At 49.4% G+C, this 16,369-nt stretch overlaps 1 protein-coding gene across 10 annotated transcripts in view; it reads left to right on the top strand.

The window, feature by feature from the left end:
* Positions 1-1,874: 1,874 nt before the first annotated feature.
* LOC131401865 (ral guanine nucleotide dissociation stimulator-like) overlaps positions 1,875-16,369 on the top strand; it is a 57,682-nt gene continuing 43,187 nt past the window's right edge. For 3 of the 10 annotated variants that reach the window (XR_009218056.1, XR_009218055.1, XR_009218057.1), the window contains exons 1-8: positions 2,686-3,041; positions 3,445-3,549; positions 4,045-4,114; positions 4,241-4,375; positions 7,176-7,293; positions 11,698-11,819; positions 12,868-12,966; positions 15,973-16,172. Coding sequence is in view for 1 of the 10 variants with exons in the window: in XM_058536957.1 (XP_058392940.1) it covers positions 2,075-2,086; positions 2,856-3,041; positions 3,445-3,545; positions 4,045-4,102 (357 nt within the window). In the remaining 9 variants the exon portion in view is untranslated. Of the gene's footprint in view, positions 2,087-2,685; positions 3,042-3,444; positions 3,550-4,044; positions 4,115-4,240; positions 5,401-5,447; positions 6,817-7,175; positions 7,294-8,023; positions 8,058-8,646; positions 9,094-11,697; positions 11,820-12,867; positions 12,967-15,190; positions 15,226-15,972; positions 16,173-16,369 lie in introns of those variants that run through there. The other 7 variants (XR_009218058.1, XR_009218054.1, XM_058536957.1 and 4 more) reach the window with 7 other exon arrangements.

Here is a 16,369-nt window from a genome sequence, read left to right on the forward strand (position 1 = left end):
TCCATGGGTGGGGCTTACTGGGTACCACTGAGGGGGCTGCCCACCTCATAGGCCAAGATGAGGCACTTGGGTCTCATTCTCCATTAAACAGGAACAAATCTAATGGTTTTATGCCGCAGGATGGCAGTATCTAAATTTCCATTAGTTTCAACCCCCCCGATGATGCTGACCTGAAAATGAGGCCAAGTTGGAAGCGACTGTTCCAATATCACATTGCTAGAACCCAGGCCTGTTTAGAGTGGTGTTCTGTGTTACCTGTCACCCCTTCTTGTTATTCTTCCATCTCTAAGTTTGTGCCTTAGGTACCTGTGACACCAGCCCACAGGGGTAATAGATATTATGACATATAAACCGGGTGACATCCCTAGGAAGTAGATTCTAGCCTGATCCCCATGGTGCAGGTTTGGAGACTGGGGAGGACCTGAGAGGCACAGGGATTTTCCCAGGGTGAAGAACTGGTAAGAAAAAGGAGGTCTGCATTCATCTCTGTCTCCTCAAAGCTAGGACCCGACTTAGGTTCCCAGGGAGCTGTGGCTAGGGCTGTGTAGGCTCCTTGTGTACAGTTCAAGAGATGACATGGGGAGGAGGGTGAGCAGCCCGGGTGCAAGGGGCAGCTCTGGACATGTTTGATTGAGGGAAGGTGCCCAGGTAAAGGAAACTTGAAAAGTGACCTCACTTCCTTGGTCATAGACCACAACAGATCTTAGAACTCTGGTAACCAGGCACCCACAGCCCCCCATCCAGCTCACTTGACTGGAGACAGTCAACAGGCAAAAATGTTTTGTTATTGTATCCCAACTTTTGGAGGATCTGGGCTCAAAAAATCCCAGAAAGAGAATATTTTTGGTTGTTGCCGACGTTGTCTCAGCCCTCATCCCTGATGCCTCTGGGTGTCTGGCAGGAGGCAGTGAAGGCTAACACGGGGCAGCCCAGGAAAGGCTAGTGCAGGCCAAGACACAACTGTGATCCCACCTGATCAGCCCCTCACCCCTTGGCCCTCATCGTGTGTGTGTGTGTGTCTGTGTGTCTGTGTGTGTTTGTGAGGAGGGGGGAAGGCAGGGCATGGGGTCAGGTCATTCCTGGGCAGGAGCTGGTTGTTAGGTGTCAGAAGCATGGTGAGTCTGTCATGTTCATAGCTCAGATCATGGCTGGCAGCATGAGAAAGTGAACTCCTCTACTCTTATGCTACCGAGCCATAGAGGTTTCATCTCCTTCCCTCCCTGACCACACTTCTTTGCAAGGATGTCCCTCTGTGCCTGAACTGAGGAGCAGACTTTCTCTTAGGGGTTGACCCCAGTGGCAGTCTGCAGGCAGCCCCTGATTCCTTCTGGCCCAGCTCCCGAGCAGTCTTTGCAGAACTCCGCTCAGGAGGTCATTGAGGAGCTGCCCAATGGTTTCAACTCCACCAACTCACTAGACAAGGGTCAGGTGCATGAGGCCACAGACGCCATCCAGTGCTGCTCTGAGATGAGATCAGGAGCCACACTCAGGACATTGAGATGACGATGTTGAACCAGAACTAGGGTGGGACCAGACTTGTGATGTCCCTTTTTCAAGCTAAAGGGGATGTACACGCAAGTCTCCTGCCTGGTTCGGAGCTGAGCTACCTTGACCCTCTTACTCTTGCCCAGTGTGAGCTTCTGGAGGCCACTAAGGCAGAGCCAGAGGGTAAGGGGGACTGCAGGCTGGCTACATGGAAGGGAAGTGGGATATTTCTTGTGTTTAGGACACATGGAAAGCCAGCTATGTGAGTGAACTTTTCTCTTTATTCCACTACAGCGGCAGCTGCAGAACTCCAGACAGTGACAGAAGTAGACCAATGGGCAGTGGTGGAGGTAGAACTGGCTCCAGCGCCGTTGACATCACCTCTTCTAGTGCTGGAGTGGGCCTCACCTCCATCAGCAGTGTTGGAGCTGGAGCAAGGGCCAACATTGGCTCCAGCAGGAGAGGTAGCTGTTGAGCTGAACCATCATATCTAGTGGGAAGTCCATCTCCACTTGTGGCTCTTAAGGAGTGTGAGAAGAAGCCCAACCTCACGGCCTTCCCTCCTCAGCTGGTGGTGGAGCAGTTGACCATGATGGATGCGGTGAGCAGCTGGGCTCTCAGGGTGAGGTGGAGCAGGCCTTCCCTCTGCCATCGTTGCACCAGACCTGATCTGGACTCCTATGATCTGGACCCAATTCCTGGCTCTGCCCCTTACCAACTGTATGTCCTGGGCAACTTTCTGAACCCCAAGCCTTTGCTGTCCACCTGCAGGCCATAGAGGTGGACATTAAGAGTACGTGCTGCACAGAATGGCTTTGCCAGCTCCATGAGGTAGAAGAAATGGAAAGCTGGGCAGGGCGTGGCCCATCAGTGGTGGAGGGGAACTCACTGTGTGCCGTCAGGTCCACAGTAGCCCAACCGTCTGCTCAGGAGGCTCAACAACCTCAAGACTTATTAGACACCTGACGTGTACTTCACTACAAGGGAGACAAACAAGGCCCGTGGTTGTAGCTGCCACGGGGGAATGTGCATCAGAATGGGGAGTGGGACCAGAGGGCGGATCATGGTGGTGGAAGATGCTCCCTCGGCATGAGCTGAGTTGAGCCACCGTCTGGAGCTTGGGGTTAGCCAGGACGGGCTGGGTGCAAATGCCCCTCTCCCTTCCCTACCAGTATTGGGTCCTGGGTCATCCTGTGCTGGGTACCCTTGGTGGACAGAGAAGAATACCCAGAGACTCTCACAAGACTCAGGCCACATCTTGAGGTTCCTGAGCTCCAGCTCTAAATTGTGACCCCTGCTTGGGACTTTGGGGGCTGTGGACACAGAGCTGGGGTGTGGCAGGGCTGGGTGACACTCTCCCTGTTCCCCAGGAGCTCTTCCAGAAGGTGGTGCCCTCTCAGTGCCTGGGCTTCACCTGGGGCAAGAGGAACAAGCCCGGCAATGAGCACCTGACACCCACTGTCCAGGCCACCGTCGACCACTTCAGAAGGGTGGCCAGCCTCGTCATCATCACCTGCCTCGGGAACGCGAGCATGATGACCCAGGACAGGGCGAGGGTAGGGGAGCACTGGATTCAGGTGGCCCAGGTGTGTTGTGGGAGGCCCAGTGGAGCCCCTCACTGGAGCCTTGGGAATTGTCTCTCCACCTTTATCAGCTCCCAGGATTGAAGTGTGTGGTCTAAGCCCCTGCAAGTCCCTAGGCCCTTCCTGCCAGGGGCACGCTGACCTTAACTCCAGGTCCCAGTGGTAGGATACTCACTTCCTACCTGGCTCCTTCCCTGGGTTGAGCTAAAATCCTCCTCCCTGTGAGTGTTACTCTTTGGGTCCTAAATGTGCCCTTCTGGGGCTCCCTGAGCGTCTGTCTCATCCAGGAGGGGTGATTTAAATAGAAGGGGATTGAAGCTAGATCAAGAGGGGCTCCAGCACCCCACCTCACACCTCACTCTCTTCCCTTCCCCAGGAGTGCGTGATCCGGAAGAACTTCTCAACCCGCACTGTCATCTCTGTTCTGCAGAAAACCTCCACAAACCACTTGAAGAACACATGGGAGGAAGTTTCCCTGTGGGTAGGCCTCTTTCCATAGGAGGACCAGGGTGGATGGGGGATCTCCTGTATGTCTGCCATTGTCTCCTCAGTCAGCTGGGAATTCCTGGGAGGCAGCAAATGCTGGGGACAGGGCCTGGGCCTCGGTGTGTTGTCTCTAAGTCTCCTGGTGTCCTTAGTGCACCAGTTCTGCTTCAAGACTCAGTTTCCCTACATGTCAGGTACTGGGTTGAACCACATTGGAGATATTCAAGTGTTTATAGCAACAGAACTCTACGACCAGTTGAAACTCAAAGTGGTCGAAACAGAGCTGCTCTGTGGATCTTGGGAGTGGACACCCCAGTGACCAACAGGAGAGCCCCCTCCTAGTCCCATGGGACCTTAGCACTCAGAGGAGCCCAGTGAGAACACTCCCCCAGGAAGGTTGAATCTCTTGGGTTGTCAAAGAAAAGGGATTTGCACTCAGACCCCTCACATTATCCCTAAACTTATCCTTCCCTCTTTCCCCTCCTCTCAGGGACAGCTCTGAAAAACTGAAGGAGCTCTATAGCCAAGACGAGTCCTTGAGAAGATAACTGATGACCAAGGTAGAGTAAAGGCTGGGCGTCTGGAAAGAGAGGAGGGGAGAGAGGGGGAGGGGGACTGGGTAGGCTGTGGGTTTGATAGTTTCTCACTTGAACTTTCTCTGAAACATTCCTGTCTATCCTGTCCAGGTTAACAAGCAGAAGGATCTGTTAGGCCCCTTGGCCGGTGGGGTGCGATTTTTGGGCAGGAGGCCCTGGTCATGGGACACAGTGGTGTTGGCTGGGCTGTTCCAGGAGGAGTTGCTGAGCTGGTGCCATCAGCAGGTCTCTGGCTTCTATGCATGTCCATCCTGCTGGAAGTAGCGCCTTCCAGGATGTTGGGTTGTTGAGGTGGGTTTAGCCCTCAACCTAAACCTGTCCTCAGCAAGCCAGGCCCCTGCTGCTCCTTCTCTCTTCACCACATCTCCAAAGGAAGGGAACCCTGCCTGCCCCAGGGACATGTACAGCTGGGGATTCCCATGGACCAGGTGGACAAACAGGCTGCTCATCCTTGGGTCTGAACTGCTGGACCAGAGACAGATGTGTGTGCATTCTGGGACCCCCCACTGGACCCCTAGAGCAATCACTCGAGTCAACCACAGGAGTTTAACCTGAGTGCCTGGTTGGCAATGACATATGCCCCTGGTGGCTTATCAGCAGCGTCTAGGCAACTGATGGATTCTTAGTGGATCCTGCTGAAAGGATGTTAGGAACTTCATGTAAACAGGGAAGGAAAGTGTTCTGTCACCCCTTTCCCTGTGGATCAGAGGTGGCAACTTGGAGGTCCAGTTCCTTAGTGGATAAAGAAAGAGTTCAATGCAGGGGAATGTCCTGAGGGGTTCCTTGGGGAGGAGAAGGCTTTGGCATGGCCACTGTCCCAGCTTGGGGGCCAAACACTCCACGGGACTGGGGCAGGCAGGAGCCACTCAACCAGACTGCCAAGACACACAGTCCTCTCCATCCACGGCTCGGCCCAGGACCAAGCTTTGAGAGCTCGGGGACAGGACTCTTGTCAGTGGTGGGGCTGGTGGTTAGGGGAGGATGTTGGAACAGAACCTATGGCTGGGAGGGTCAAGGGGCCTCTCCTCTTTGGGCCCCTGAGCAACTCACTGCCCCTCTTTGGGCTTCTGTCTCCTCATCAGGGAAGGGAGGGATGGTGGTTCTGTGGTGCAGGCCTCACAGGGGTGTGATGAGGTAAGAGGGAGGAAAGGAATGTGGGAGCTTTCTGCCTGCTCCACCTGGAGGGGTGAAGGCGAACACAATGATGACAGTCATGTGACTCTGAGTCCTCAGGAGAACCTGTGAAGTAGCTGGAGTTCTCACACCTTCCAGATAAGTAAACAGGCTCAGAGAGTCCAGGCCACAAGCCCAAGCTCACACCCAGAGTGAGAGTTGGAGACGGGCTTGTTCTAGAATCACAAAACCTTGGAGGGTGGCGTGACATTGTTACCAGTTGATTAGAGTCAGATGTTCAGGGTCGGAGGCCAGTGGTGCTGGAGAGAAATGAGGTGAGGGGAGTATGGCCCACTGACACTGTCCTTGACCCTGGCAGGAGGGGTCCTCCACGTTTGCCTCCCCGGAGATCAGCCCCCAGAGAGTGCACGAGAAGCAGCAGCAGCAGGAGAATATGCCTGTGGGGGAGGGTCTCTGCTGGAGGCCTCAAATAAACAGAGGAGGGCCCTTCCTCTTGCTGCCACAGTGCCTGAATCCCCCAGTAGAAGTGACCAGGAGGAGGGCCTGGGAGATCTGGTGCAGAATGGGTTTGTTGTGGGGAGGGCCAGGGACCGCATACCCTGTGATTTGCCAGAAGCCGGCCCTGGGAGGTGAGGAGGAGGAGTGTGGTGTTCTTGGGGTGTGAAGGGAGGAGGAATTGAGGGGAGGCTTCTGAGGGTCTTAGGCTGCTGCCTGTGGGAACACTGGGGTGGGCAGAGAGTATGAGGGTGAGGACTTTTCAGGGGAGGGTCTCCAGGGGGCAGACTTGAGAGCAAGGGCTCATCCCACACACACCCCGATGTCACAGAGTGTCATCGCATATCTTGGTACTTTCCTCGGTGACCTGCTGATGCTGCACCTGCTGATGGGTGATAATCTCGAGGTGGGTGGACATGAGGAGCAGGTAGGGAGAACCAGGATCCTGAGCCTTGGGATGCAGGAGACTCCAAACTGAGCTCTGAGCTCTCAGCACTTGGCACATCTCTCCTGAGAGCCTCGCAGCCGCCCCTGGGAGCTGGGGCATCAGGCCAATCTTAGGGATAAGTGAACAGAGGCTCCACCTGAGACACCCATTCTGGTTCCCCAGGCTAGGGAAGCTCAGAGCTGCCTGATGGCACAGCTGCATGAGGTTTTATCTGAGTTGGACTCAGCCTCTCCCTCCTATGCTGCCCATGGAGGGAGAGAGACTTCGGGCCTCTCCAAGTCAGGCAGCACATATGTGGCTGAGCAGTCCCGTCTGCCTGAGACCTCACCCTCCAAGTCTGTCATCAGAGAGGGTTGTGATGCCACGTCCCTCAGCCTGACCCCCATGTCCTGCTTCTCTGGATCCCAGAGCCTGGCCTGGGTCCAAGTCCTGTTTTCTCTGCATGCCCCAGCCCCTCTGGGGATCTGGCTGTAGTGCAACATGAGAAAGGGTGGGCATAGGGGGCTAGTCAGGCTAGGGGCCTCTATCTAATGGACTCTGGCTCTCTGCCTTCCAGGAGAACAAGATTAATCTTGAGTAAAGGACTGAGGTGAGCAGCTGTGGCACTCCCTGCGGGGGAGGGGAAAGAGGTGGAAATCAGAGAGCTTCTGGGGAGAAAATTCCCTGGCTCCACCCCCTGTATCTTACATTGAGTGGAAGAGTTTGATAACAGAGAAGTGGGAGACCCATCCAATTGGCGGGTGGCTTGAGGGGAGGATGGCATCAAGTAAAACTTTCTGGAGGAGGGGCTGATTATTCCCATTCTGCAAACAGGTAGAGCCTGGATGGAACTGGAGAGAAGGATGGTTCCCAGGACCGGTCCCCTGCCCCTTACCTCACAACCCACAAGACCCATGCAGCATCCCCCACCAGGCCCTGTCTGAATCCTCTCCTTCCCTCTGGTCCCAGGAATACTGAGTCATGAGGGAGATCCTGCTGCTCCAGGTGGCTGCAAAGAATTACAACCTGGACCCCGAGGAGCGATTTGGGGCCTGGTTCCAGGACATGGTGCTGCTCAACGAGAACGGTAGGTGAGGCCGGACAGGAGTTGGGTGAGGGCAGGGGTGGACTCTCCCTGTTGGCCAGTCCAGAGAGCCTGTCTCTGTGGCCCCCAACTCAGGCCCAGGACTTATTGCATGGTGACCTCTGGGACACCCAGACTCCAGCTGCTGGGCAGGCTGTGGGGGGACACCTGAGGTGTGGCTCCTGGTAGGCTCACAGGTGCCTCTTTGTCCTGGAGCTACAGCCTGTCCTGCCAGCTGGAGTCCCAGACCTAGTTGGCCAACAGAATACTCAAGGCCAAGAACTGGCCATCGTCAAGTTCAAGGGTGAGTGAGTGTCTGGGCCGGGGTGACTGACTCCTAGGGGTTCAGTAAAGCTCGGGCTAAGCGTGGCATTGGGGAGTCAGACAGCTGGCACTGGGATCCCAGCTCCACTACTGAACACTCCTGTGACTCGGGTGACTCTCTTCAGCTTCCTGAGACTCTGTTTCCCCCTCTGTGAAATAGTTGATACTAAATGATCGCTCACGTGGCAGAGACAAATGGGGTACTGGTGGCTGACAACACTGAGCACAAGGTCTGGATCACCCAGTGCAGTGAGGACAGGGTGGGGGCCATGATTATTGGAGGCCCCTCAAGAGAACCCGACAATTCTACTCTGCCCCCAGGCCCCAACTCCGAGCCCAGTACCAGTGGCCGATCATAGCCCCATCCTCAGCAGCGCGGACACAGCTTGGAGGCTTGCGATGCACCGAGCCAGCTCCTCCCACCTGATGGGAAGGGGAACATTGTAAGCTGATTCCTGGGGCCCCTGAACCCCAAGAGAGAGGGGACGACCCCACCCCAGCTCCCTGACATCTCTACCCCAACACCTATTCACCCACTGGAGAGGGACAGTAGTTATTTGTTGTAAATAATAATAGCCATATTTGAATATTATATTAAAGTCCTCTTCCCTTTAGAGCCTGGGAGTTGTGGAGTGGTTCTGTCGCTTTCTGTAGGCATGTAAGTGAGACACTGAATCTCACATTTTTCCTTGAATCCAGAACTCTTCTGGGTCATCAGCTTATTGTATGTGGGAGAATGGAGAAGGGCCAGCCCCTTCCCTGACTAGTGGGGACAGTCCCAAGTCCCCCTAACACCGAGGACCGGTTCATTTCAGTATCATTCAGCTCCTCCAGGAGAGGACACAGCCCCCCGCCTGTTCTCTTGGGATTTAAAGGTTGAAGGTACTTTCACAGGCAGAGCAACAACCACTGAAATGTGGGTGTCTTTAAAACAGCACTACCCAGGATCATTTCGTGCCACAGGCAGGGGCTGCCTTTCTACATTCTGGAGGAACAGGGAACATTTTATGCTTCTCTTCTTGAGGTGTCTTTTAACCAAATTTTAGGAACTTGTAGTTTTCTAGTTCAATCTCTGGGATTGCATCAGCTCTAAGTGGGGAAAACCATGTAAAAGATCAAAACGTGCACGTGGAGACGACAAGGACTGAGGAAGGTCATTTGCAAATGGACTAAAGGCAGGCATGACTTTCCCTCTTGAGGCCCCTCTAGGGGCTCTGTGTTCACCCCTGACCTAGCTTTGAATCCGCCTTTGATCCTTGATCAGGACTCTGAATTCCTTTTCCTGCTTGTTTTGTATCCAGGAGGAAAGATTTGTGACGCAGCTTTTAAGGCTACTGCTGGGCCTCGTTCCATAAACATGACTGTTCCCTGTGGAGTAGGATTTTCAGCACCCCTGCCTTTCTTATGCAATTCCCTTTAGGGCAGATATTCCCTAGAAGGCCCACAGCCTCCTCCCTGGCTTGGCCTGATGGATCCCGGGTGAGCTCTACTTTGCCAGGATAAGGGACCATAATCTTGGTCAGTGAGTGACCTCACACTGTCCCTTGCTGTCCAAGGTGACTTCTGAGCCCATGTCATTCTGTGGTCCATGGTCTTGGACAATCTTCCAGTTTACACACTAAGTGTTGGTGTTACCAACTCGTCCAAATGGGGCAACTGGGCCCGAGACCTTAAAGTGTGTTGGCCTTGGGTGGTTGTGATTTTTTCCTCAATCGTGTGCTGTGGTTACATTACCACCACCTGCTGGGGTGGGAACACTGTTTGGAGCTTTGAAAGATGAGGCAGGACAGGGGTGTGGGGGGCTCCAGCAGGGAATGCCATGGAACTGATGATCCATGGACGTGCATGAGCACAGTCTTACCAATTAAAATACTGAAATGCTTCCCATCTGGTGGTGGTGTGGTGATCATTTCAATATACACTCAAACATTGAATCATTACATTGTACCCCTGAAACTAATATAATTTTGTATGTCAACTTTACCTCAATAAAAAAAAAACACAACAGACAAAACAATTTTAATATTATAAATGAGTTCAGTGAATCCCTGAAAGTGCCCCATTCCCATATGGAAGTTACAAGAAGCAGAGAGGATGAAGTAAATGGAAGAAAGTTGTATAAAACACTATTCAAATTAAAATCGTTTAAGTTGCTATCAGCTCCTTGTGGCAAAGTTCTATGAGCACTGATCTTCTTTCACATTTTTCCGGGAAAAGCATATTTTCAGATCCAACCCATAATAGTTTCATCATTTCCTCTAATAAGACAATTTCAACTTAATAAATAAAACCAAAGGTATCCCTTATGTATGAATAAAATTAGTGAACTCTACAGAGAAAAGAGCATATTTGCACAATCTCAATAATGGAAACAGAAGAACTGAATGATGGTAAAGTCTCATTCAAGCTTATCTTTGAAAGCCAGTAAGACCAGGCTGTCTTTTCAAGGATGTGTGTAGAGCTGTCAGCCTTGAAAGATAGAAATAGTGGCCTCCTCTGGAGCAAAGGGCAGGCTTGCTTACTACCCAGTATAATACAAATAACACACCCCCAAGGCAATGTTTAGCAGACATCCTGCCCGTTATCAAAGATTTGAGTTCCTTAGGCTCTGAGATCTTGCAACCCTCTGCATGTCACCTGCCCCACACTGTATCACACTGTAGGAAGTGAGATTCAGTGAACCGGTGCAAATGCTGATACTCTGGCCACTGCTATTGCTGTGTCATTAAGTTCTTTGTCTCTGACCCATGGGTATCGTGTCTTTTGCCATCATCTATAAGACCATGGTAGGCTGACATTAGCTAGCAGGTAAGGTAAAATATCAGACCTTTCACAGTTCCCGTCAAGCCCTTAAAGTAACTAGTAGTCTTAGGAACAGAGAGCTATCCAGAACAATATGCATGGATGGTCTTCATAGAAGACTTCATGCAACCAAAACTAATAAGTCTCTCTGATCTCTTTTATTTCTACCCCAATTAGAAGGAAAGGCACCAAGCTATTACAGAACTAGGGATTATGAAAGCCACCTGGAGACCTAGTGACCAGAAACTTCCCATGGGGAGCAAAGACAGATGGGCATATTTCCAAAATGGACCCATATGCCTCCCTATCATCCAAAAGACAGTACATTATCTTAATTTATGATGATTTGAGTCATTAAAATCTTGTGATGGGCCAAAGATAGATTTCTAAGAGGAGTGAGGCACATGGCAGTTGTAAGCAGAGTAATACATTTGGTGAAAATCATACGCTGAACTAAACTTAGTGTTCTAATCAATTATAAGCTACAACAAATTTAATTAGGTCAATTAAATGATATTTAATGGTATCCTTAATTATTACTCTGCAATAATGAACAAGAAACTCAGGTAGATAACTATAATTGGTCTTACTTTGAAACATGATAGTCAGGACTATTTGAGATAAGCTGGAGAGAAGGAAGGGTAGAAATAGATAAAAGTTAGCTGCTCTGAAGCCACTCTCAAGACCCCTGGATCTACATGTACCCCAGGAGATCGAGGCAGACGGCTGTGTACCTAGATCCTCCTGCACTGTGGTTCTCAGGGATGTCACAGGGCTGAAACAGCTTCCTGAATCGTGTTTACACGTCCATGTGTACAATACCTCTGACCATGGGGATGAACCACCATTCAATCATCCCTTACACCCCTCTAATTAACAATTAGATTTCAAAATCACTGTATCATTACATTATCATTTATTCCTCAAACCGGTGGGATGCGGAGCTAAAAGAAAATCAAATTTCAATGGCTTCTTTTCTTTGAAGGACTCGGATGTTCTTTCACACTTGGAATCCGGATTAGAAGATAAATCCATCAAATCAATGGAAAAAAACTTAAGAAATAGACAGAGGGATATTTCATACATATATACACAGTTTGCACTTTGGCAAAAATAGAGTTATATTTTAAAAAATTAGAAATTTTTGAAATTTTATAGATATTAAATACTTTGTTCTGCTTATACTCCCTTTGGTTTACCAAATGAAACTCATTCTTTAATGGGCATTTCTAGCATTCAGTGCTAGTAACACCAGCTTTTTTAAATTCTTATATTTTCCAGGTCAAAGAACAAGAGCAGAGGTCATCAAAAGGTCAAGTCTAATCTACCTACAGATGTGGCAGGCTTAGCTATGGATGTTCAAGCCAGACATTGCCAGGAGAACCACATCTCTTCACCCATAGGTGAGTTTTTACTAGTAATCACAGAGACTTAATGATATCAAAGGAAATTCTTTATTAAGAACTAAAGTTATAGATTCCTATCTTGGGTTCATTACTTTGAATTTTTGAAGCAAATCATATATATAGATTGGACCATGTTCAATTCTATGATCTTTAGAAGATGCAACCTACAGCTGAAGAGAAATAGATACAACATCAATATCTTATCCTCTCTGAAGGCCAACTGAGAGCCCCTGGAGTCAGAAGTTTTCAAGACAAGAAAAATTCATCCTCCTGAACAGAAAGAGTAGAGGCTATTCAAAGATACAACTTTAAATTTTTAACATGACTTGTTAGAATGTGATGGAGCGAGCATAATATGTTCTAAGTTTCATAATTTTTCTCCAGAATACTGAGATGGATGAGCTTGAAGTCCAGTTTCCCCATAAATGTCATTATTCAGTGATAAAATTAATTTCCCTATAAAATAATTCCCATAAAAATGTTAAAAATGTATCATAGTCTCTGACTAAAAGGAAAGGAAGCAAATTGAGCAATTGAATACCAGTTTAATAAATTCCATACAAGGATCTTATTGCAGCATTATGTATAATAGTGAAACTGGATGTAATCCTGTTTCTATCAAAGAAGATATAAACAGATCATGGTATACCTATTCTTTGGAATACCTCTAAAACTTCTAAAAAAGTAAGTTAGAGTGATGTGTACTGATAAGGAGAGAGGTCTATGATATATGGTTTGGGAAACAGCAAATTGCAAAACGATGTCGTTATGTAATTTGTGTTTAAAAAAAAAACTTTGTGTATATATAAATTCATAGGAAATTTCCAGAAGAATAAGCCGCAACCTCTTAACAATAGTTCATTCTGAGTAGGGGAGTGAGTTTGCAGAGAAGGAAGGTTTCACTTTACTCTACATAGATCAGTATAATTTGACTTTTATTACAGTGTGTATTTGTTTCATAATTAGAAAAATGAGTGATGTGACCGTTTGGTGCAGGGCAACAGTATTATGTTCACCAGTCTCTGTTCTCTATGTTACTGCACAGCATGGACTGTAGGAGAAAGCCCAGAGGAGCAATGAAGACAAAGAAGACATGACACCTGCAAAAAGTCAGTGGAGTATTTCTACATAAGAAACATTCCAGGTGAGTTACAGTCAGTATCTTCCACTGCTCCAGCTCTCGCAATGAACCTAGAACCTGCCCAGGGTAAGCCGGAAGACCACACCCCGCTAGTCCACTCCCTGCCCGGAGCCGGTTTGTGCAGGGTGACTGCCATCAAGCAGACAATGGACTCAGGATGCAGTGTGTGCCTTTGGGGAGGCTGGCAGAGAGGCACAAAGTGGAACACCAGCTAAGTGCACACACCTGAGAGGCGGAATTCCAGGTGGAGACTCAAAATGTACTAAGAAACTGTGTGAAGTGAAGGAAGCTACTCGACCTCTCTGATCCTCAGTGTCCCCTCCTGTAAAATGGGGATCACAGGCCTACTTCATAGAGCTGTTGGGGAAGATACATAAAAGTTCCTGTGACAGGCAGTGTCCACATTATTAACAAAGTCATATTCGACTTCCAAATAATTGATGAAAAGTATAATGTTAATGAAACCAAAGACGAGCTACCCAGCTTCAGAAGCAGCACCAGCAGCATGAGAATGAGAGGAACTCCAAGTAAGCAGGGTTCTTCACAGCTCCACTGGAGAGGACGAACACGGGGTACACCAGGTACACTGTTGTACAGTGACTCGTGTAGTGAGGGTGGGTCCCTAAAGACACTGTGAAATACAGTTACACACAGTGGCTCCTAGGAAACAATTACAAAGCAATCAACGCAGCAGTTAGGAATGGGCAATAGGCGAGCAGAGGAGGGTCAGAGCCACAAAATCTGACAGAAAACACTGAACCACGAGCTCCCAGCTCTGTCAACGGCTGCAGTAGTTGCACCAGGAGATCAAACGTCTGAGACAGCCATTGTGGGGACTGCTGGGAGCACAGTGGTCACTGCAGCCACACCCCAACAGCAGTTGCATCGGAGCACACAGACCCAGAGACTTTCCTCTCCATTAATCCTTGTTTTAAGATGATGAATATCCTCATGTTACAATGTCTCCTTCCAACACTTGTGGACGAGTGTCATCAGAACCCCCTGAAGAGGGGACAGGCCAGAGTAGGATGGAACACTGGGGGCTGGGGGAGCTGCGCTGCACTTGACCACACGGACTATCACCCGGGTCTATTGAACACGAGAGAAGAACCCGAGGATGTGGTCTAAAGAGAATTCCCCATCTTGCCACATTCAGAGACACTGCAGAGTTTCTCACCCGTTCTTTACAAAAATGTTAAAGAATTCGTGTCGTTAATCATAAAGAGGCAAATTCTTGACATAATTACAGAGTCCAGTTTCCAGGAGCAGATTTCAGTTGTTTTGATAATATCCCACATTCAGGAATCAGAAATGTAACCTATTGGGGTGTGTAATATAAACAAGGACTTTTTTTCATGTAGATCAACACCCAGATTTTTAGAGAGGACATAAATCGTGAAAGCTGCTAATCATTCCTCTACAGGTTTCAATAAGACTTTTAAGTTAATTTACCAATCTCAGGAAAAGAGAACTTGGCAATTCAAATTTTTTGTTTCTGCATTCAAGCGTACAGTACAGCCAACAGAATGAGCATAAAAAAAATTAACAAGAAGTTCTTGCTTGCATTTCATCTTTTTCAAATAAGCAGGATATTTTATGTTCTGTTCCTTTCACTACTCTAATCAATTTTTAAAGAATACGGTACATCTGACTACCCCTAGGCGTGTTTATCCAGGAACCTTGCCAGAATCCAAAACGGAATTGTTAATGCTGATGAGTTTCAAATGCTGCACAAGTGCTGTCTACCTTGAACATCCCTTACCCAAAGCTGGACCACTGTTCTCTTCCTGAGGGATCAGAGTCTCCAGCCGTGTCCCTGAGAGACTGGTCACTCAGGCCTCAGCTGAGATTAGGTGATCAATCTAAAGGGAAAAATTGTTAAGCTATTATCATCTTAAGGATGTTGTTTCGGAGTCCTCTGCACTGGAATGTGTTGGTGAAAATGACCTAATAGATACTTGCCTGAGAATGAGGTTGTTCCCCTCTGCTCTTAATGGATCCTGGGGAAACCAGTGATTAACCTCACAGATGTCTCAACTTCCACATCTGTGAAAAAGGCAAGAAACAGCCAATGTTACCAAGCTGAAAAGCTCTTAAGTTGTGCTTGCAAGAGGGACCACAAGGGCAAATGTCTCCCAAAAGCTGATGAAATGATGGCACTTTGGCTGGAGAAGACAGAGGGCAGCAGGCAAAGTGGAAAGTTTCTGGGATGTCAAACCAGTTCCTATAAGCAGTTTAGAGAAGCACTTGAACCTGGACTAGGTAGGAGGCTATGAAAAGACCCACAGGCACACAGGTGGGAGGAGGATTCAAGCAATAGGGGGAGGCCGTGGGGAAGAGGTGCGAGTCAGGTTTCAATTTTGGACAAAACCAGTTGCATGCTGCAGGCCAGCAGTTGCCATGCAGCTGCCATGCCTTCCTAACTCTCTGGTCCCCCTCGTCTCGTCACATCCCTCCAAGACTCAGTCAACGTGGAGCGGGTGCAGGACCAGAGTCCACAGCCAACGGCGGTTTGGCCCTCGACAAAGCTCACACCGCCCTGCTCCTACCCCCAGGCCTAGGCACCGCCCCATGCCCAGAGCATCCTGAGAGTTGTAGTCCTGCAGCCCTACAGGTTGCCAGCTAGGAGCAGTTAAGAGACGAAAGCTCCTAGCATGCACAGTTTGTGGCCCCCACTCTCGCCTTGTTCCTCCGGCCCTGGGCCCCACCCCTCTGCTTCTCCACCCCACCCTCTACCCCACCTCTTCTCTATACCACGCCTACTCTCCATGCCCTGCCCACCAGAGTTTTCATAGTGTGGTTGGGCTGCATCCATTAAGGCTGGTACTCAGGTAGGGGTGGGGCTCACCAGCCTGGTTATTGCTGAGGATGCTTGCAGCCCTGGTGGAAGCACCCTGGCCAGTATTTGAAATGTAAATTCAATATCTAAAATGGAAATACCGGGTGCCAGGCATCCTGGAATTTGCCTTTTCAAGGCCACCTGTCCTATCATCCCCTCCATCCCTCCAGGCTGCCATGATCCTCCCTCTGAACCCCATGGTCAGTGTCGCTGCAGAGATCCTCCCTTTGGACCCTGCCTGCCTGAAGGGCCCATACCTTGATCAGACGTCTTAGAACGACTGCCCTTAGCCATGTCATAAAAAGGAGAAAACATCATATTTGACAACCCCAATTCCTGCATTATACAGACAGGAAACTCAGGTGCACTTGTAAGTGACCCTTAAGCCACTTCATGGGACCACACGCATGCCCCTTCTCCCATACTGCACACAGGCTTGTTCACTGGATTTCCTTATCCCAGTGTGGACCTCTTGGCCTCATTAACACAGGCAACAACACTGAAACTTCCCATTGGTCCTCCCCACAATGTTAGGCAAGTTTGTGCAGGAAGGTAATATACAATTTC

This window comes from Diceros bicornis (assembly GCF_020826845.1).
Source record: "Diceros bicornis minor isolate mBicDic1 chromosome 21 unlocalized genomic scaffold, mDicBic1.mat.cur SUPER_21_unloc_1, whole genome shotgun sequence".
Taxonomy (NCBI): Eukaryota; Metazoa; Chordata; class Mammalia; order Perissodactyla; family Rhinocerotidae; genus Diceros; species Diceros bicornis.